General features: G+C 46.1%; 1 protein-coding gene across 1 annotated transcript in view; it reads left to right on the forward strand.

The window, feature by feature from the left end:
- Positions 1 to 21,919, forward strand: part of QSOX2 (quiescin sulfhydryl oxidase 2) — a 245,999-nt gene that overhangs the window by 58,258 nt on the left and 165,822 nt on the right. The window contains 1 exon segment of the mRNA XM_029611684.1: positions 18,736 to 18,837. Within this exon segment, the coding sequence (XP_029467544.1) occupies positions 18,736 to 18,837 (102 nt within the window).

Raw genomic sequence — 21,919 nt, forward strand, 5'->3', positions numbered from 1 at the left:
ATCTGCCCCTATATGTGTAATGCTTGCGCGTATGTACGCACCTTCACCAGGTTGCGTGCCACTTCAGAAGCTTCCAGACTGCAGGGGGGTTGTCCATCTCAAAGATGCCTCTTCCTGCCAGGCAGCTGAATTTCACCACCAGGAACATCAGACATCTGACCCTGGTGGTGGTGAAAGAGGCCAGGTTGTATATCCCTCTGGGCCAGCGTAGGGATCTGTGTTGATTAAGGATAGCATGGAGGAAGGTACAAGCAGAGTACAACAGCCATGCCTCCTATCCCAGAAGGGTAAGTTGCATGGGAGAAGGGATGAGTGGGAGGGATGAAGGAGAGAGAGAATGGGGGGGTGGAAGGTGAGGTTTGCTTGGTATATGGGAAAGGGGAAGATGGTGTATGGGGGTAGGAAAGAAAGGGAGGTGTAGGTGGGTATTTTTAGTGTGTAAGAGGAGGGTTACAGTGGGTTAAGACATGCATGGATGGAGGGAATGGGGGGAGTTTGTCTGGTAAGTGGATGGGGAATATGAAGGCAATGCATTGAGGGGTGGGGGAAGGCAGAGTTGTCTTAATGTGTGAGGAAAGTAGGTGGAGGATGAGAAATGGAAAGAGGCTTGCCTTAGGGTTTGGATCAGGGAGTCCAAAGTCCTGAAACTTATTCTTTCAGAAATACATAAATGAAGTAACTGTCCTTCCTTTTTACTCATAGAAGGCCCAGGAGTTGTGCCTCCGGAAGAGGAGATGGATGGATTGGCTGTGTGTTCAGCAGGATGGGCTGGTGTTAAGAAAATCATCAATTCAACTGGGCACAGTCCTCATTAGAAGGAAATGTCTCTGTATACCTCTAACTGGATATCATTCTTGCACACATTTGCTTTTGTCTTTATAGAGAACACCTTGATGACATTGTCATCCGAGGAGGAGGAAAAGGAAGAGGATGGTGGCAACGAAGTACCAGCCCTAGCCCCGCACAAGCAGCAGCAACAGCAGCTGCTGCCGGGACAGGGGGGAGGATGTTCCTCCCCCACCCCTGTCACCACTTAAGGAGGAAGTGGTGGTGATCCAGCCTCACTTCCTAAAGAGGTGCATCCCGGGCCTCCAGTCATTACAGACCCTTTACCCATTCCCGTAGGGTCTCGTCCCCATTTTGCCCAGGGAGTTAGGAATGTGGAGACCCAGACCAGTCAGCCTTTGCTGGCCGAGGTCAGTATGCATCACCCTCTGCTTCCTCTACTCTCCCCCTACCTCAGCAGCCAAGAGGCTCATCATTTGGGAGTACATGCTTCTGATGATGAGCCTCTCATCAGGCGAAAATTCCAAGCTTTCCTGAGGGAGGATGGTGGACAGAGAGCTTTGCATGCCTAATAAAGGAGAAGGCTCAGGACATTGGATGCCCATCTCTGGGCTTTACAAATGCTGGGTGCAGCATTAAGAATCCTGGGCAACAAATTTCCACCATCCTAAGCATCCTACTATCTCCCTCCCTAACTCCCTGGGATTTCGTACTTAAAAATTTTAAAATTTGTTATTCCCTAGAATTTCCCTCCCCTGTTCCTTTTTTTTAAATTGAAGTAAATTTAAATAGTTAAAAATAATTTTCAGATTTCAATTACATGTTTGTGATTTATTGAGCATCTAGTGAGAAGATGATATGGGAGGGGGAATTTGGGGGGGGTGGAGAAGATGTGGGGATCAGTCTTAAATGGGAGGGGAGGGAGGAGGTGGGGAAAAGGGGGGTTGGGAGAGGGAGATCCTAGTAAGAATGAAATAACTAGAAAATGAACAAACACAAAAAAAAAGGGAAATCAGTACAATTAGTTTAACATTAAAGAAACATGGTGATGGTCGATGAGGGAGAGGCATCTGAAGAAACGCATGTAGGCATGAGAAGCATTGGTGCTGGAAGGAAGTGCAGGAACTCAATTTGCATTTCCACGTACAGCAGCAACAAATGACAATATCCACCTGAAATGTGGGGGGAAAACATTTAGAAATTGAGGAGCATGTCTTGTACAGGAGGAGGGGAAGGGGAGGTGGAAGACAAGAAAAGGGCTTGGGTGAGTGAGCTCCTAGTGAAAGGAGGGATAAGAATGGTGGGTGGGAGAGGAGTTAGACAGTGGTTGGAGAAATTATGAGGAGCAATCTCTGCAGAAATATGCATACTCTGCTGTCCCAGAGGGATAAGACCACTTGAGGATTTTAATGCTGCTACTCATGTGCTTAGAGACAAGCGACTGAAGACAGCTAGCCAGAGAAAAGAAGTTCAGGGATGGCCACACCCTAAAGGTGGTGCTCCATTGGTTTTCCCCTTGTCCTTAATTTCTTCTTATTTCCATTAGATTTCTTACCTTCTTGATATGGGTAAGAGGAAGGGCAAAGCCAGAGCATTCCCCAATGCTTCGGTGGGCTTGCCATTAGTCGGCCCGATGGACCAACATGTTACCCGGAGCCATGAGTCTCTTTTTGGCTCTGTTGAAGTGTCCTTGCGCAGCCAGTCGAGAAGTGTTCTTTCGCTGGCAGCCCTGGACCTTGAGTCATCCTTAACTCTGGAGCCGTGTTGAGCTCCTCCTCAGCCTGCCCCCTCCCCCCCACCCCCCCAGAGGTGCTGACACGATTGCCTTGTCCCCGTTGCACCCAGATGAACACATACAGCCGGCAGTTACAGCATTGAGAGGTGCCTGCATGGAGGAGACTAGCCATGGAGCTTGTTGCCAGCTTGTTGGGGGGAGTTGAATTCTTGCCTACTATTTCTTCTTGTGCTTATACCACGGTTGGGACTGTTTCCAGAGAGGTAATTTATAATCTGGGAAGCCATAGCTAATCTTTCTACTCAGGTTTCACAGTTTGTTTCACAACAGCGTGAACTCTCTAATTCATTTCATGCTTCTCAGTTATCTGAGATTAAATCACAAGTGGACATTTTGGAGACCAAGGGGGTTGCTTTGCAAAATTTAGTTGATACTATTTCAGCTGGTCATCTGTTTTTGCAGAATAAATTGGAAAATCTGAAAATGTACGCCGTCACAATAGTAGGATTATAAATTTTCCTAAAAAGAGGTTGTCTACTACGGTTGAGATGCTACGCAGATACTTCATGGAAATTCCATCTATCAAGGAAAATCTAATTCCACTTATTTCCAAAGTTTACTATCTTCCAGTGAACTTGAAAGTTTCTCAACCGAATGATATTTCTGCTGAAGTTCGCCCTGTTGGTTCTTCTCTTTCTTCCTTTTTAAGAAAATTCAATGAAAGAGGCTGTTGTGCCTTCTGCTTTACTTGTTACCTTTGCCCTGGACTCTGATAGGGGCTTTATTTTGAAATTATTTTTCTCACAGGACAAGCAGGATGGTAGTCCTCACATATGGGTGACATCATCAGGATGGAGCCCAATCACGGAAAACTTCTGTCAATGTTTCCAGAACTTTGACTGGCCCCTACTGGGCATGCCCAGCATGGCACTAACCCTGCAGCCAGCAGGGGTCCCCCCTTCAGTCTTCTTTTTTCCGTGCAGCAGTAGCCTCGCGGTAAAGGAGCTCTGAAGACATTCCTGACAGGAATTTTCCTCACAGAATTACTAAATGTTAATTGCCCCACAGGGGTCCCCCCTCTAACTTTTCTCAGTCAGCGGTACTCCGGTAAGTTTTTACCTGTTTTTCCATCTATTATGGTCGAGTTTGGCCCTTGCAGCCTACTGGCCGTCGACCGTACTGCGGCTCGATTTTTTGCCATGGCGTCGAGGTTTTGTCTGTGCCCGGACTGTACCCACACCATGTCTATCACAGACCCCCATAAAGTCTGTGTAATGTGCCTAGGACACGAGCACGATGTCTTGACCTGCACCAAATGTGCCTTAATGACACTGAAGGGTCGCAAGGCCAAAATGGAGAAGATGGAACTTCTCTTCCGTGCTCAAACCCCGACTCCGTCCATCGCATCGACATCAGAACTGGCACTGTCAATTTCGCGCCAGCATCGACCACCGACCGGTGACCGACCGCCATTAACAACTTCTCAGCCATCGACACCCTTCACTCCCCCTCAGGATCGAGGGGATCGCAGGGAGAAACATCACCATCGACACCGTAAGACTCGGACCATCGTGGGAGCAAAATCATTGACCTCGCCATCGTCCGAGCTGTGTCGGAGACCCTGTCCAGGAAAGACACTGACCATTCCTGTGACCGAGTCCCCAAGGCAACCCTCACCCGATCGGGGATCAGGAGCCACGGCACCGCCTTTAACAGTGGTCCCTCCGGCTATGCCTCTGCCTCCTTCTTCTGTTCCGGAGCCAGGGCTGCTTGCTCCAGGTCTCCGAGAAGAACTGGACCGGATGGTTCAGGAGGCCATCAACAAGGCGATGCAACGTCTTCAGGTTCCTCTGACATGGGCACCATCTGTGGAACCGATCATCGACCCGATTCCAGCAACGCTGGCACCGCTGCTATCCAGGATGGAAGCACTTATGAGCGCTTTTCCTCTGATTCCTATGGCTCTGATGCTCTCCCCACTGACTGCGTTATTGGGAGGAGAAACACCGTTCCGCATACCTCCATTGAGAGTTCTGCCTCAACCATCGATGCCGATACGTCCACCACTAAGTCATCCAGCGATGCCTTCAATGCCATCATCGGTACCTCCGATAATTCCTCCGATTCCCTCTGAGCCTAGACCGGGACCTTCAGGTCTACAACCACCCTATCCCCCTCTAGTTCCTAGAGGAGCAGGTGCTGATCCTTACAACACTTGGGGTGATGACACTTCATCAGACACCGATCATTTACCTTCACCACATGAGAGTAGGAAGCGTTCTCCTCCAGAGGACCTCTCCTTTATAAACTTTGAAGGAAATGTCCGAATTGGTCCCCTTCCAATTGCAGACTGAACAGGATGATAGGCACCAGATGATGGAATTGCTCCAATTCCTGGATGCCCCCAAGGTAATCACATCTATACTCAACCATCAGGTCCTTCTCGATCTCCTCAAGAAGAACTGGAACATCCTGGATCAGTTGCCCCAGTACACAGGAAAGCTGACACTACCTATCTGGTACAATCAGCCCCAGGTTTTAAAAAATCTCAGCTTGATCACCACTCGGTTGTTGTAGAGTCTGCACAAAAGGCAAAGAGGTCAAAGCCTCACTCATCTGTTACTCCTGGAAAGGAACAGAAGTTCCTAGACAACATTGGTCGCCGAGTATTCCAAGGGGCCATGTTCATCTCCCGAATTGCCGCCTATCAGCTTTATATGACCCAATGTAACAGGGTCATTTTTAAGCAGATACAGGACTTCTCAGACTCCCTGCCTCAACAATTTTAAGATCAATTACAAACCCTAGTCAACAAGGGTTTTGAGGCAGGCAAGCATGAGATTAGAACATCTTATGACATTTTTGACACTTCTATTAGAGTGTCTGCAGCTGCCATCTCGGCGAGGCGGTGGGCCTGGCTCAAGTCTTCTGACCTTCGCCCGGAAGAACAAGACCGGTTATCCGATCTGCCTTGTGTCAGAGATAATCTGTTTGGCGAGCAGATTCAACGGATGGTAGCAGAATTAAAAGACCATCATGAGACCCTAAGACTAAGACAGCTCTCTTTGATGCCTTCTGACTTCTCCTCAAAACAGCCTTTCAGAAAGGACTCTAAGAAGTCATTCTTCCGTCCAAAGAAGTCTTACCCGCCACCATCCAGATCCCGTGCCATGAGACCTTATCAAAAACCACAGTCTCGTCAAGCCCGTAAACAAAAACCACAAGCAGCTCCTCAACCAGGTCCTGCTTCAGGTTTTTGACTTCCACTTAGAGAGCAGCAGCCACATTCCTCTGTCGCACATACCAGTGGGAGGTCAATTGTGCCACTTTCCCAACATGTGGCATCCAATCACATCCGACCAATGGGTATTGGCAATCATTGCTCAGGGTTACCATCTGAACTTTCTCACCCTGCCACCGGACTCCCCACCTCTACAGACGTGGAGAACGTCCGACCACTCCATTCTTCTGGAACAAGAGGTTTCCCTCCTTCTCCAGTCAAGAAAATAGAACCCGTTCCATACTCTCAGCAAGGCCTAGGGTTCTATTCCCGGTACTTCCTAATCCCCAAAAAATCGGGAGGTGTCCGTCTTATTCTAGACCTACGGGCCCTCAACAAGTACCTTCAACGAGAAAAGTTCAAGATGGTCACCTTGGGATCGCTTCTATCTCTTCTACAAAGAGGAGACTGGCTCTGCTCTCTGGACCTCCAGGATGCATACACCCACATTGCGATAATTCCAGCTTATCGCAAGTACCTGAGGTTTCAAGTAGGCCCCAAGCACTATCAATATCGAGTGCTCCCATTCGGCCTAGCGTCTGTGCCACGAGTCTTTACCAAATGCCTTGTAGTTGTCGCAGCCTTCCTCAGAACCCAAGGTGTTCATATCTACCCATACCTGGACGATTGGTTAATCAGGGCTCCCACTCAGCAATCTGCCCTGTCGTCCCACAATCCAACCTTACGCACTCTAATTTTGCTAGGATTTCTCGTCAATTACGACAAATCCTACTTAGTCCCATCTCAAACCTTATCATTCATTGGGGCAGACTTGGACACCTTACAGGCAAAGGCTTTCCTACCTCGACAACGAGCACTGACTCTTGCATCCCTTGCTCACCAGCTGCAGTCCTCAGCACTCCGCGACTGTACGCCAATTTCTTGTCCTCCTCGGACACATGGCGTCCTCAGTCCATGTCACACCAATGGCCCGCTTGGCCATGAGACTCATGCACTGGACTCTGAGGTCTCAATGGACTCAATCTATTCAGCCTCTGTCAGCCATTGCCCACATAAGACTCGCTCCGTCTGTCTCTCGCCTGGTGGAAAAATCAGACCAGTCTCCTCCAGGGATTGCTCTTTCAGGCTCCAAATCCTCAAATCATTCTCACCACCGATGCTTCCAACCTCAGATGGGGAGCCCATGTAGCCAATCTGCAGAAACAAGGCTCTTGGTCTCCAGAGGAAGCCAAACACCAAATAAATTTCCTGGAACTTCGAGCAATCAGATATGCTCTCAGGGCCTTTCAGGATTGCCTCTCAAATCAAGTCATCCTGATTCAGACGGACAACCAGGTGGCAATGTGGTACATCACCAAAAGGGAGGCTCAGGCTCCTTCCTTCTGTGTCAGGAAGCTGCGCAGATTTGGCAGGAAGCTCTCTCCCATTTGATGTACCTCAGGGCCACCTGGTTACCGGGAGTGGACAATGTGTTGGCAAACAAGCTGAATCGCATCTTTCAACCGTACGAGTGGTCTCTTAACCCCTCTGTAGCAAACTCCATCTTCCAACAATGGGGATTTTTATTTTATTTATTTATTTATTTAAAGATTTTTATATACCGCGGCACGTGTGTCACATCACCTCTGTTTACAGATAACAATAATTCAGCGAGGCACTTTACAATACAACATGTTAACTGATATAATAAGCAACAAGGTTTACCCGTAAACTAGGTAAATTAAAAAATACATAGAGTAATAATTAACAAGAGGGTGAATTTCCGGGAGAGAGGGGGGGGGGGGGAGGAGGGAAGGAAGGGGTGACGGCGACATAGTTGGGTAGTAGAAGACTCAGTTAATAGTATGCTTTTTGAAACAACCAGGTTTTTAGGTTTTGCTTAAATTTTTTGTGGCACTCTTGCTGGCGTAGATCCGATGGCATGCTGTTCCATATTGTAGAACCAGCTATGATGAAAGATCGATCTTTTGTAGAGGCAAGTTTGGTCATTTTAGGAGAGGGGATCGGCAGTCTGGCTAGATGCTGGGGTCTGGTTGGTCGGTTTGACCTTTTGAAGTGTAGGTGTTCAGAGAACCAAAGCATATTACTGTTGTGGATGGCTTTATGCATTAGTGTTATGGTTTTGTATATTATACTGGATGAAACAGGAAGCCAGTGTAGAAACTGAAGTGCAGGAGTGATGTGTTCGTGACGACGTGTGTCAGTAATAATGCAGGCCGCTGCATTTTGTAACATTTGCAGTGGTTTTTGGTAAGCCTAGTAGCAGTGCATTACAGTAGTCGAGTTTTGATAGTATAGTTGCTTGTAGTACTGTGCGGAAGTCATATGGGTGTAAGAGCGGCTTGATACGTTTTAGGGTGTGGAGCTTGAAGAATCCATTTTTAACAGTTTCAGAGATAAATTTTTTAAACGTGAGATTGCTATCGATGATGATGCCAAGGCTGCGTACTTGCTGTGCCATAAGAGGGCTGGCTTGTGATAGAATAGACTTGTCCAGTGTGGTGTTTTTTGGAGGTGTGATGAGGAGTAGCTCAGTTTTTGTTGGTGTTGATATCCTCGGATAGACCTCTTTGCATCCCCACAGAACCGCAAGGTGGTTTCTCTCTCATTCGCAGCAAACACTCTCAACCCAGAGACACATTCTTCCTCTCTTGGGCAATCTGTCTGCTTTACGCATTCCCTCCACTTCCTCTTCTCTCAAGCTCTCGTGAAGCTACGGCAGGACAAGGAAACCATGATCCTGATAGCACCTCACTTCCCACGCCAAGTGTGGTTTCCAGTACTTCAGGACCTCTCCATCTGCAGGCACATTCCATTGGGAAAGGACCTGCTTCTGATCACTCAAAATGACGGGTGCCTATGACATCCCAATCTTCAAGCCTGTCCCTGACGGCATGGATGTTGAAAGGTTAATCCTTCAACCACTTAATCTTTCTGAGCCAGTTTTCCCGTATCTTGATAGCTTTATGGAAGCCTTCAACGAGAAAAGCTTACTCGTACAATTGGAAAAGGTTCACGTCATGGTGCTCTTCTCAGTCCCTTGACCCCTTTTCCTGTCCAATCCCGAAATTTCTGGACTATCTCTGGCAACAATCAGTCAGGTCTTAAGACTTCCTCCATTAGAATGCATGTCAGTGTGGTAGCCGCCTTCCAAAAAGGTATTGGGGATGTCTCCATATCAGTACACCCCCTTGTAACTCGTTTTTTGAAGGGCTTGCTTCACATCAAGCCCCCGTTGTGTCCTCTGGTTCCTTCTTGGGACCTTAATCTGGTTCTGTGTCGGCTCATGAAACCACCATTCAAGCCTCTTCACTCTTGTGAACTTCGATATCTCACATGGAAAGTGATTTTCCTTTAGGCTATCACTTCAGCTCGCAGAGTTAGTGAATTGCACGCCCTAGTTACCTATCCACCTTACACTAAACTTCTGCAGGACCGGGCGGGTACTCCACACTCACCTGAAATTCTTACCTAAGGTAGTTTTGGATTTTCATCTAAATCAATCCATCATACTACCTACCTTTTTCCCCATGCCCCATGACAGCCCAGGAGAACAGGCTCTGCATACTCTTGACTATAAACGGGCTGTAGTGTTTTACCTAGACCGTTATAGCGACCCACAGGGAAAACACTCAATTGTTTGTCTCTTTTCCACCCAAACAAGTTAGGGAAGCCTGTGGGTAAGCAAACTCTCTCCTCCTGGTTGGCGGACTGCATATCCTTTGCTATCAGCAAGCGGGCATTCCATTTCAAGGACCGTGTTCAAGCACACTCTGTGAGGGCCATGGTGACTTCAGTAGCACACCTACAATAGGTGCCGCTTCCTGACATCTGCAGGGCTGACACCTGGAGTTCCTTCCACACTTTTGCAGCCCACTATTGCCCAGACAAAGCCGGAAGACAAGATTTCATCTTCGGCCAGTCTGTCCTTTGTAACCTATTTACAATGTGACGTACCAACACCCTTCTGCCTGCCCGGTGGGGGTCGGGGTGCCCTCTACCAAATTCCACCCCAGTTGTTGTGCCTGTTGCACGCCTTTGGGTACATTTGGTGCATGTTCGGACATCCTCAGCTCGGTACTCACCCATATGTGAGGACTACCATCCTGCTTGTCCTGTGAGAAAGCAAATGTTGCTTACCTGTAACAGGTGTTCTCACAGGACAGCAGGATGTTAGTCCTCATGAAACCCGCCCGCCGCCTCGTGGTGTTAGGTTCGTAACATTTTGTTATTTTATTTTTTGGCACTGCCTGTAGCTCCCAAATAAGACTGAAGGGGGACCCCTGCTGGCTGCAGGGTTAGTGCCATTCTGGGCATGCCTAGTAGGGGCCAGTCAAAGTTCTGGAAACTTTGACAGAAGTTTTCCGTGATTGGGCTCCATCCTGATGATGTCACCCATATGTGAGGACTAACATCCTACAGTCCTATGAGAACACCTGTTACAGGTAAGCAACCTTTTTCTAGGGTTAAAGATTCGTATGTTCCCAGATGTATTTAAAGTAACTCAATCTAAAAGGAAGCAATTCTACCAATGCTCTCTGCTGTTTTGAGTTTGGGGGCTTTTTTGGGCTACATTTTCCTTGTAAATGCGTAATTAAATATCAGGGGGTTAAATATATATATATTTTTTTTTATCCTTCCCAGCTAAATGTTTTTCTTAATGATAAAACTAGACAGAATATTGCAGCAGCCCCAACATACAGCCCATCAATTCTGTGTCGGCGCATTTATATTTGTAGATTCTTGCCCTTAGTTTAATTCGGCCTTCTTTTTTCCTTGTTTTTTTTTTCTTTCTTCTCTTAATTACCCTTGGTATTTCCCCCTATTTGTGGTCTGACAGTGCGGTATAGGGATCTTATATTTCCTATTATGTTAGTTGCCTATCTCTTTATTGGATCTCTTATGTACCTTTTTTTTTTTTATTTATGCGTTTTTATACAATTACAAACATCCACTTGTTTTAATAAATCTCTTAAGTACAGAAAGGTAAATAATAAAGAAGAAGATTAAATCAAATTACATCACCCTATTTTTCATCTGTACTCAAAAAATAGGAGAAATACAGGGAGAGCAAGCAAACCAGAGCGATTAATTGTTTTAGAAATATCATTTCAAACAATATCTGGAAACCTGAATGGACCCAACACTATTTAACATTAACACACCAAACAGCGGGTCTATATGGGATTAGGGTGGGTATCCAGAAAGGATCTAAGCTGTGTTGGGTCGAAGAACATGTATCTCTGTTCCTGAAAGAACACACAGCACTTGCAAGGAAATAACAATTTGAAAGTTGCACCCTTTTGTGCAACTTCCTCCTTCATATTTAAGAATAATTTTCTTCTTAATTGTGTCTGTTTAACCAAGTCTTGGTAACACCATATTTTTTGTCTGGAAAAAAAAAAAGAGCTTGGTTATTCCTGAAATATTGTTTAAAGATATTGTTCTTATCCATCAAAAAAGCGAAGGTATCTAATAAAGGTCTGCAGTGTGAAACTACCATCTCCTGTGAAGATTCCAGTAGAGTTGTTAAGTCCGGGTGAAACTTGATCTTCTATATTGCCTTGATTAGCTTCAGTTGGATACAGATAATATGCCTTTGTGATTACTGGTTAATTTCTTCAGGAACTTTCAATATTTGAGACACATACAACTTAAATAAATCTAACGGAGAAATATTTCTTAGAACTGGAAAATTTAGAAATCTTAAGTTGTGTGCTCAAGTTATTTTCGATCTTTTCCAATCTCTTATCTCATTATCATTCAGTATTATAGTTGACTGAACTTTCTCCACTTCAACAATTAAAATTTCTATTTTTTCAATTTTATTATTTTGAGCAGCTATTTCAGTAGCATTTTGTTTCACTTGATTTTTAACTTCCAGCACTTCCTTTGTTAATCCCAATATGGCCTTTTCCAAAGACTGGAGAACAATCCATATAGAAGAAAGCGTTAGTTATTTCAGGTGCAGTCATAGATAATTTTACTTGCTTAGAGGCTTCCTGATCCACCTCTCTTCCCACACCCACTGCTAGACAGGCGCCATTACCAAGGTCCGGCGACTCTAGCATATCTGCAAAGTCCTTCTCCCCTACCTCCTCCAAAGGGCTCTACCTTTGCTTGTTGCTCCAGCGTGGTAAGTTCTTGCATTGTTATACCTTGTCCAACTGCTCCTGCCTCTCTTCGGAATACCTCCGTCGGGCTTGCAGTTTCCCGTGGCCTCCGTCCCTCGTCTTGGCCTGGGGCGCCGATCTCACTGGTGATCCGGGGCTTAAGGATGTTTGTCAGGGAAGCTAGCTCTCCACAGCCAGCTCCTCAACGACCCGTTCTCCCGGCATTAGTGGGGGCACCGCTGTGAAAAAGCTTCCAATCTGGGGCTGTGTTGTCTCCAACGGTGTGGAGGAACTTTCTCCACACCGTACCCGGGCTTTCCTTTTAGTATGCGGCATATCAGAAACGAGCACAGTAGGAAAAATCTGGAGCTTCTCGCAGTGTGACCGTTCCAGTCGCCATCTTGGAAATCTTTCATGTACCATTTCTTGTCAAGTTGTATTAACTTGTTAATAGATTCAAAAAGATAAAGTGGGGAAAAAAAAGTTCAGGAGATTGGAGGCATCTGTGAGGAGATGAGGCTTGCAAGTAAGAGAAACATTGGTGCCAGAGAAAAGTGAAAGAGTGCAATGGCCATCTCTGCATGCAACAGTGATGAGCACCAGCAGACCAGGCAGGGAAAGGCATCTGCGAAGAGATGAGGCTTGCAGGTGTGAGATCTATCAGTGCAGGAAGGAAGTGTAGAGGCTCATTGACCTTCTTCGCATACAGGAGCGATGAGTGATGATGTTGACAGTCTTAATGGAATTGTCAATGATTAAGGACCATGCATTCGCTTATCTTAGTTATCTAATGCTTGCTATCCTGATCACTCCCTCTACCTCTGCGAGAAGGGAGTCTTTCGGTGACAGAGTTTTTGCCGCAGGAGTTTTACTGGGCCCTTCCAATACCCAGCAAAGTAGCATTCAACTCCCAAATTGCTCTATATAACTCCTTGGGTGCAGCATTGATGCTATCAACTAATCTTGTTTCTTGCTGTCTGGCCTGTCTTCGCATCCTTATTTCTTCTTGCACCTTCTTAATCTCCGAGTGGATAGCCCTTCATGTGGTTGTCACAGTGGTCTGTAACCACTCTCTTGCATGGTGAAGAGCTCCTCCGCCAGGTGATCTGCAGAGATATCCATGGAGGTGCATGGAGTTCCATTATTTCTCTCCTCATGGCCAGACTCGCCTCTTCGGCGGCAGGGGAACCGCCACTCTTGGAGTTAGGTGATGTCTCCACCCATGTGAGATTGAGCTCAACATTCTCATCTTCCTCTTGCGAGGAATCCATCAGCTCACTGAACAGCATTAATGATGCATCCTGCAACTCTTCTGCTGCATTTGTTAAATTTCTGCTTCTGTGCTGATCTCCTCTACCACATGCACCTCTGTAGCAGGGTCTTCCACTTCTACATTATGCCCACAGCCTCCATCCCATAGCTTCTGTGTCAGTTCCTCCTGTATGGACCCCTCTGATGAAATCCCTTTGGAGAGTAGCCCTTACCAGTTCCTCTCTTCTGTTAGCTGTGCCTCACATGGTGGCCCCTCCTCTTGTCTGTACTTGGACCTTTCTATTTGGGCAACCTTGGCTTTTATAGCTAATCTAGTGTCACGCCATCGATGCTTGAGTTGTTTAACTGACCTCTTTTCCACTGACAGGCTGCTGACATCTTTGGAAATACTCTCCCCATATCTTTTGTTTTACCATTGTGGAAGTCTCTAGCTGTCAGCTGATGGATTCCTCACAAGAGGAAAATGAGAATGTTGAGCTCATTCTCATATGGGTGGAGACATCACCTAACTCACAAGCTGATACAGTAAGGATGTGTAAAAAAGAGTGCGGCAGTGCCGGGCGCACCCTTGTTTGCCGCGCGTTCAATTTGGTTCACATACCACTCGATTACAGTATTCAAATGAGAACCAAATGGAAGCGGTGTCCAAGCGCGTCCGTGAAGCGGTAGGCATGCGCAATCCATTTTACTGTATAGAGCGGTATACAGCACCTATACAATATCCTGGTGCGCTGGTACCTGTCATTTCAAATGTCATTTAAGAACATAAGAAAATGCCATACTGGGTCAGACCCAGGGTCCATCAAGCCCAGCATCCTGTTTCCAACAGTGGCCAATCCAGGCCATAAGAACCTGGCAAGTACCCAAAAACTAAGTCTATTCCATGGTTACCATTGCTAATGGCAGTGGCTAGTCTCTAAGTGAACTTAATAGCAGGTAATGGACTTCTCCTCCAAGAACTTATCCAATCCTTTTTAAACACAGCTATACTAACTGCACTAACCACATCCTCTGGCAACAAATTCCAGATTTTAATTGTGCTTGGAGTTAAAAAGAACTTTCTCGATTAGTTTTAAATGTGCCCCGTGCTAACTTCATGGAGTGCCCCCTAGTCTTTCTACTATCCGAAAGAGTAAATAACCAATTCACATCTACCCGTTCTAGACCTCTCATAATTTTTAAACACCTCTATCATATCCCCCCTCAGTCGTCTCTTCTCCAAGCTGAAAAGACCTAACCTCTTTAGTCTTTCCTCATAGGGGAGCTGTTCCATTCCCCTTATCATTTTGGTAGCACTTCTCTCTACCTTCTCCATTGCAATTTGAAATGTCATTCCACCAGGAAAGTGGATGGTTCTTTCCTTCAGACCCTGCTGCCTTGAGTACCCGTCTGAACGTCCAAGCTGGACGTCCGAGGTCGCGGCTTGGATGTCCAGCCGGGCGCTCAAGGCAGGGGGAAGGCCCATGAACGTCTGTCGGCACTGAAGCAAGTACCACACACTAGTTACTCACCAAAATACTCTTTCTTCATGTTGCAGCTCCAGCTCCTTCTCCAGTTCCAGGGACTGGCCTGCTGTGGGCCGGCATCGTCAGCCTCGGGGTTGCCCGGGGCCCCGTTAGCGCGAGTCCGAGTAGCTGGAGTGATGGCTGACGTGCCGCTGGTTGTAGCCATGCTGATGCCGCTGTTCCGCTTGCTGCTGGGCTTGCTGCCGCTGTCGTAGCCGGTCAGGGCGCAGCGTGCGTTCATGCACTTTCCCGCTGCCTTGAGCGCCCGGCTGGACGTCCAAGCCGGATGTCCGAGGGTCGCGGCTTGGACATCCAGCTTGGGCACTCAAGGCAGCGGGAAGGTGCAATGAACGCACGCCACGACCTCGGACGTCCAGCCGGGCACAGGTAAATCGGTTTTGACTGCCCCCAAAGGCGAACGAGTAGCCAATGTTCAGGAGAAGGAAACTGAGGTGGCCACGGAGGAACCCGAGGCCCAGCAACCACGGGAATGCAGTTATCAAGAAACACACAAAAAAAAAAAAAAAAAAAAAAAAAGCAAGTTCAGCTTCCTTCAAGATATCGTGCAAGGAGCGGCGGATTCAGAGGACCTCGGACGTCCAGCCGGGCGCTCAGGTTGCGGCATGCGTCATTGCACCTTCCTGCTGCCTTGAGCGGCCCGGCTCGACGTCCAAGTCGGGCGCTCAAGGCAGCAGGAAGGTGCATGAACGCACGCCGTGACCTGAGCGCCTGGCTGGACGTCCGAGGTCATGGCGTAGGGTGTGTAGGGATAGGGCCTGATACAGGAAGCTCATACCCACTGCAAGTCAGCGGCGACAAGGAGCCCAGACCCACGAGAAGGCCAGAGGAGCCCCCGGAAACGGTGTCCGTTCTTCCCTACGGACCCGAAGTACTCTTGACGTTAAGCGTTATGGTGCCAGGTTGGGTTACTTTTTTTCTCCCTTGTGCGAGAAGCATTTTTTTCTGTGGATTGGGTTGGTTTGGGACTGGGTGGCTAAGTTCTAGCAGTCCTCTTTGTTGCTGGTATGTGGTGCTTTTTTTTTCTTTACTGCGGGCATCTCAACCAGTAGTTAGTGATGACTTTTCGACCGGAGCCAGCGGTGGCATAAACTGCAGCGCGACAGAACCGATTCAGATTCAGAGAACTGCTTGCTGGGCTTCAGCGGGCGCTCAAGCAGCGGGAAAGCTGACTGAACACCACACTAACGCCAGGGTCAGGGTAGGCGGTAAATATGCAGGTTAAAGACGCGGCAAATAAGCTGGTTAAAAAGGCGATAATCTGGGCGCACGTTACTGTATCGGAGGGAATAGCTAAATCGATCATTAACATATTCATATACATGCGGCGGGCAGAGACGGATACGCATCCATTTTGGCAAGCGGGGTAAGGAACGCGTAAAACCGGATACTGAATTGCGGGTTCACCTTCGTGTCCAAATTGTGCGTCCAAAGTGGGTTAGAAACAGGATAACCGCGGCCGTGCTTTACTGTTTCGGCCTGTATGACAGAAAGACAAAGGAAAGGGTAAACAGCAATGAGTGAAACAATTAGCATAGAAAACCAATCTGCACTCAGCAATTGGCCAATAATAAGCTACTAAACTACTACTAGCCTCCAGTCACACCTTCCTGCCCAACCACCTCCTAACACCTATACTAGGCTATTGTAAGGATTTGCTTTTTAGTCTGAAAGGGGAGTTTTCTGTAATTGACACATTTGTACAGCAATCACAACTCTGTAGATCATGCCACTGTGCACAACCAATGGAAGGTGCTACATTTTCCCACTCTCACCTATACAGCAAATGCTGTTTTTCCCGCTCTTACCTACATCCGCTTTTATAGTTGCCACACGGTTTTAGTTATCACCCACTAATTAAAGCATAGGTCTGCGGACCTTCTATCATATTTCTAGATTACTAAAATCATCCCAATAGTCGACCCCGAGACGCATCGCTATTCTCCATATTTGGGTGGATTTAAGTGCGGCTTATTACATGGCACGCTACAGTGTGTTTTGTGCGTGGTTATTTGATTTCTGTGTGTAAATCATTTGCATACATTTTTCTTTCTACATTCTGCAGAGGCACCAGCTTTTGCCTTGCATGCTCAACAAAATCTGCGCAGAGAATTAGCGCCGGTTTAACTGTGGGTCTTATTACATTGGCCCCCATAGTCAGGTGTGTGCCTTTCCAACTCATCTACATCAATTGAATGTATCACAGGTGGACTCAAATTAAGTTGGGAGAAACGTTTCAAGGAGGATCAATGGAAGAAGGATGAACCTGAGCTCAACTTGAGTGTCATAGCAAAGGGTCTGAAATACTTATGTAAAGTGGATATTTTAGGTTTTTTTGGTTTTTTTTTTATTAAGTTGCACAAATTTCTATAGACCTGATTTTTCTTCTTATTATGGAGTATTGTGTACGGAGGGAAAAAATTTTACATATTATCCATTTTAGAATAAGGCTGTAATGTAACAAAATATGGAAAAAATGATGGGGTCTGAATACTTTCTGAATGCCCTGTGCCTGATCATTTTTTTCTTTTAGTCCTGCTACACCAGTCTAGAAACCCGCCCGGAAAGATAATGTATTGATTACAGATTTTTTATTTGTTATCGAGCACATACATTTAAAAAAAAAAAATGTAATGATAATTTGATGTTACTAAAGTTTATTTCAGAAACTTTAAAAGGTTCATCTTCTAAACCTTTCTACTTTCTTTTGAATCTTTTGAAAAAAACAAAACTTAATTACGAATTTTAATAAGGTTAATTTTTTAAAGTTTAGCAAACTGCTTTGTCATGGGAATACTGGCTTTAACAGTCCTGCACCACATGCAAATAGAGATGTTGCAGAAAAAGTCATGATCTGCTGAAAGGGGAGATAAACCAAAATGTCTGGAGCTGGTGTAGCAGGACTAAATGAAAAACTATTAGGTAACTATAAATTTCACCTTTTTTCATGAGCAGATTGTAGCATAAGCAGTGCTCCATCAACATGCCCGCACACACACTATGAATAGGGTGATGACAAGGGCTTAGTGGATCCTGGCATCTATGTGCATTGACAAATAGCAGTGTTGCCGACTTTATAGATATGGCAAAGAACAAAGAGGCAATATAGAGGAATCCCTGAGATTCAGAGAGGAAAGGCTTTGTCCTTGGGTTTGCTTTGCCCTAGTCACTTGATGTTTACTCTGGAATATTGCATTTTCTTTTTGGTCTGTCCATAAGAGAGTATATATGTCATGGAGTAACAGGAAGTGGCTAGCAATCACCCATGCTCTATCAGATTTTCTTGCAAGAGGCAGTGCATTGGAATAAAGATGAAATTTTTTCCTCATTAATGTTTTCATCTAACTGAATAGCCTCAATCCATTCAAAGAAAATCTCTTACTGTTTTCAGAGACAGATATTCAGAGAAGACAATAGAAAAGCATTTATTTACATAACAAAAAATAAAATAAAACAGAATGGCAAATAGTACCAATGACCTATCGAAAGATGCCGAGACCTGGGTGTTGTCTATGTAACTTTCCATGACGTTATGAGAGAGTACATAGAGTGAGTAGAAATAGAATGTGTTGAGAAAAAAGGACCTTGCTTAGTTTGTTTAACATGTCCACAAATCATCCCTTTTACTAGATAAGTATCTACACATTGAGGTGTACAAACAAGTGTGCTACGGAAAATGTAACAAATATTTAATAAGTATTAAGAGTAAGTTAGACAAACCTTTGCCTGGGACTACTTATTGTAGATTCTGCCTGGAGGCAGAAAGATGGACTGACTGGAAGAGAATTCAAGCTTTCTACAATTCTGTGATATTTTCCAGTTCTTTATCCCTTCAGGGAGGTAAGCTCTTAGACTTGGTCAGAAAGCAGAGAGGTATTCAGAAATGGAATACATTGACATGCTGAAGCTGTGCTGTTGTATCAGTGGGTTTTAGGCTGTTTTCTATCACACTCTCATGAAGACTTTTGTTGTTCAGTGTTACATTTGATTCTTTTATTCTTCTTCTTGTGACTTGACTTGTCTTTTGATCACAAGTGACTTTATTTGCTGTGTTTTCTTCTGCAGACTGGGAAACTGTCATTAGAATTGGGCGTGCTGGATTGTGCTGATGAAGAGAATCATGAGATCTGCAAGGAGTTTGATGTTCAGCTGTATCCCACCTTCAGGGTAAGTATCACTTGTTGGGAAAATAAATAAAAACATTTCAGCTTTAACATTATGTTTGAAGGGGGAGAGGAAGCTTAAGCCATAGTTTTCTCTAAATCAAATGTGGGAAAATTCCTAAGCACCTAAAAAATTGGCAGTTCGCTCAGACCTGGAAGAATCGTGCCCGCTCATGGCCTAGAAGGAGTTTTCTGTGGTAAGCCTGGGCCCAGAAGAAACTGCCATAGGCTAGGGCTTCTCTTGGCCAGCACAGAAGAGAGGCTTAGACTAGAGAGAGAAAAGAAATAAGCAAACAAAATACAAATATACAAAAAGAAAAAACTGAAAATAAAATTCTGAACAGACAAAGCTAAAAGGCAACTAATTAAAAATACAATTGACAGAACAAAAAAAGCAAACACAAATTGAAAGGTGTGCTACTTATACCATTTTCAAAGGTGTTCTTTACATTGAATGTAAACTTCTAAATGTGTGTGTGTGTGTGTGTGTACATGAGAAGGCTGTGATTGTATATGAGATGAGATGTGTGTGACAAAGCAAGATTTGTAGATGGTTCTTTGGGCAAGCGGGGGGTTGGGCTGTGTGTATGAGTGTCTGAGTGCTTAAATTTGTTTGTGCATGTGTGATGGTGATGGATGCTCTCTTGTATGTGTGAAATAGAGGATATATATATATATATATATATATATATATATATATATTAGCGACAAATATTACTTAAGAAAAGGAGTCTGTGTGCGTTTGAGAAATGGAGTGTTTACTCCATTTCTTCTAACTAGTGCATGTAACTTTCCATTGCTGGTAGGTATATATGTCTATTCTCACAGGACAAGCAGGATGGGAGTCCTCACATATTGGTGACGTCAGTGGATGGAGCCCTGCTACGGAAACCTTTCTGTCAAAGTTTCTATAAAGCTTTGACTGACGCTGGCCCACTGAGTGCACTGAGCATGCTCAGCCTGCAATTATCCCTGGACCACAGGTGTCTCCCTCAGTCTTCTTTTCTCCGCTCTGCTGTAGCATAGAGGTTAGGAGCTCTGTGAGAAATTCTCACAACTTTTCCTCCACAAACGCTTTTCTTTCCCTGTGCGGGTCTCCCCTCACGTATGTTTTAACCGACGCTCGGTGAGTACTATGCCCTGTTTTATAGTCGGCTCCTGTCACCTCACTATGGTTTCCGGGCCTACCAACGAATTGCGGCCTTCCCTCTCCCTATGTTTTCACAGTTAGCCCCACATAGCCTGCAAGTATCCTCCTGTGACCCTCTGCCTGGTTATTAGCGCTAGTGGAATAGGGACTTCCACGGTTACCGTTGCTGCCAGGGCCCCCTGTCGAATTCATACCTTGGTAACCTTCGTGCAGTATATGCCCCATCGCTACATCAGTACCCCTTTCCAGGTTGTCCTGCCTTTTTCGACACTATCGACACCCCTCCCCTGGCGATCAGTCGATTCCATCGATCCCCGCATCAACTCTTTCAGTGCCATCAATGTTTTCATCCATGATGTTGATTTTTCCATTGGTGCCATCAATGCCCGGGTTGGTGCCCAGGCCGGTTCCATCCATGACATCGATGCCCGGGTCGATAGCCATGTCGACGCACGGGTCGATGCCGTCGAGGACATCGACACCTGTGGCCATGCTGTCGGCGCCTGTTTCCATCAGTGTACTCGTCATTCCTATCGATGCAGCCATCTATTTCGTCAATGCTGACATCAATTTCCCGATGCCATCGATGTATTTTTGATCCTTCGATGCCCTTTGTTGCCATCGATACCGATGCCGTTGGTGCCTCTGTCATTGTTATCGTTGCTCTGCCCGGCCATCAACATTTTTTCATATATGTATTTTTGATGATGCCCTTGAAGCCACCCCATGCCGCCATCGATACCGTCAAAACTGACGTAGCACCTACATGCAATGCCCTCGCCTAAACACAGTACTCCATGCTTTGGGATTTTTACTGCAGTCCCGTGTAAGCCTACGACACGACATAGTGTCAGGAGCAGTGCAGGCATGCTGACAGTCCGTCATCATTCGCCATCCAGGGACAGCGAGGGCGTCCACCTCGGCGCTGGGGAAAAACCGGGCCGAGCACTGTGGCACTCATTGTCACCGGCACGGTGATCGTCCGCCACCGACGCCATCCAGCAAATCGGTGCTATCCTACTTGGTGCTGGAGAATGCCCGGGCCGAGCAACATCGCTACTGCCACCACCGCTGTTCCACACAACGCTGGCAGTCCTCCGTGCTCCAGAATGACCGGACCGAGTTCCGAGGAATTCTACACTGGCGTCTCGATAAATTCAAGCCGATGCAAAGAGGACTGGGTTCATGAGTCATAATGGCTCCCCTGTACCTGAGCCAGGTTCATGAGTCATAATGGCTCCCGTGTACCCGAGGCGTTCCCCACCGACACCGGTGCATGGTTCTGTACCTCTGCAAATTAATGTGGTAGCGACAGACGAGCTCAGCCTGGACTCCTCTGTACCTGCACCCACCATACCAGGTTACAGAGTGAGTCGGACGTCTATGTCCACCAGACTATCCCTCGATGACTCCTGAAATCCAACGGAGCCATCCATCTTCGCTGGTTCGTCCTTCTGCGATCCATGATGGATGGTAAATACTCTACTTTAATTTCCGCTTCAGCGACATTCCCATTGAGACCTGTTCTCTAAACCGGGCTATATGGGTTTGATAGGTTCTAGGTCATCTGGCCTTCCAAGAGCCATTTTAGTGTCACATATCGCTATTGTCAGCTATGTTGGACACAATACCAAGAGAAACTTCTCTACCAATCATTTGGGATTACATCAGGACATCCTCCCGTTGTTAGCAATGGGACTCTGTACTGATTAATACTCTGGTTTCTGGTTCCTAATTAAGGACCGAAATTCCAGATGCATTCGCTGATTTGCTAAACACGAGATTCAGCAAACACTGTCTCAATTGCAAGTCCACATCGATACCTGGTGACAGGTCTCATCGTTTTCTTGTATAGCAGACACAAATGCGGGTACGACTTTCACCGCTCACGCTCCCTTGGGAGATTACATGATATCCTGATTACGTCAGCCCCGCC

Source organism: Rhinatrema bivittatum, chromosome 8 (genome assembly GCF_901001135.1).
Source record: "Rhinatrema bivittatum chromosome 8, aRhiBiv1.1, whole genome shotgun sequence".
Lineage (NCBI taxonomy): Eukaryota > Metazoa > Chordata > Amphibia > Gymnophiona > Rhinatrematidae > Rhinatrema > Rhinatrema bivittatum.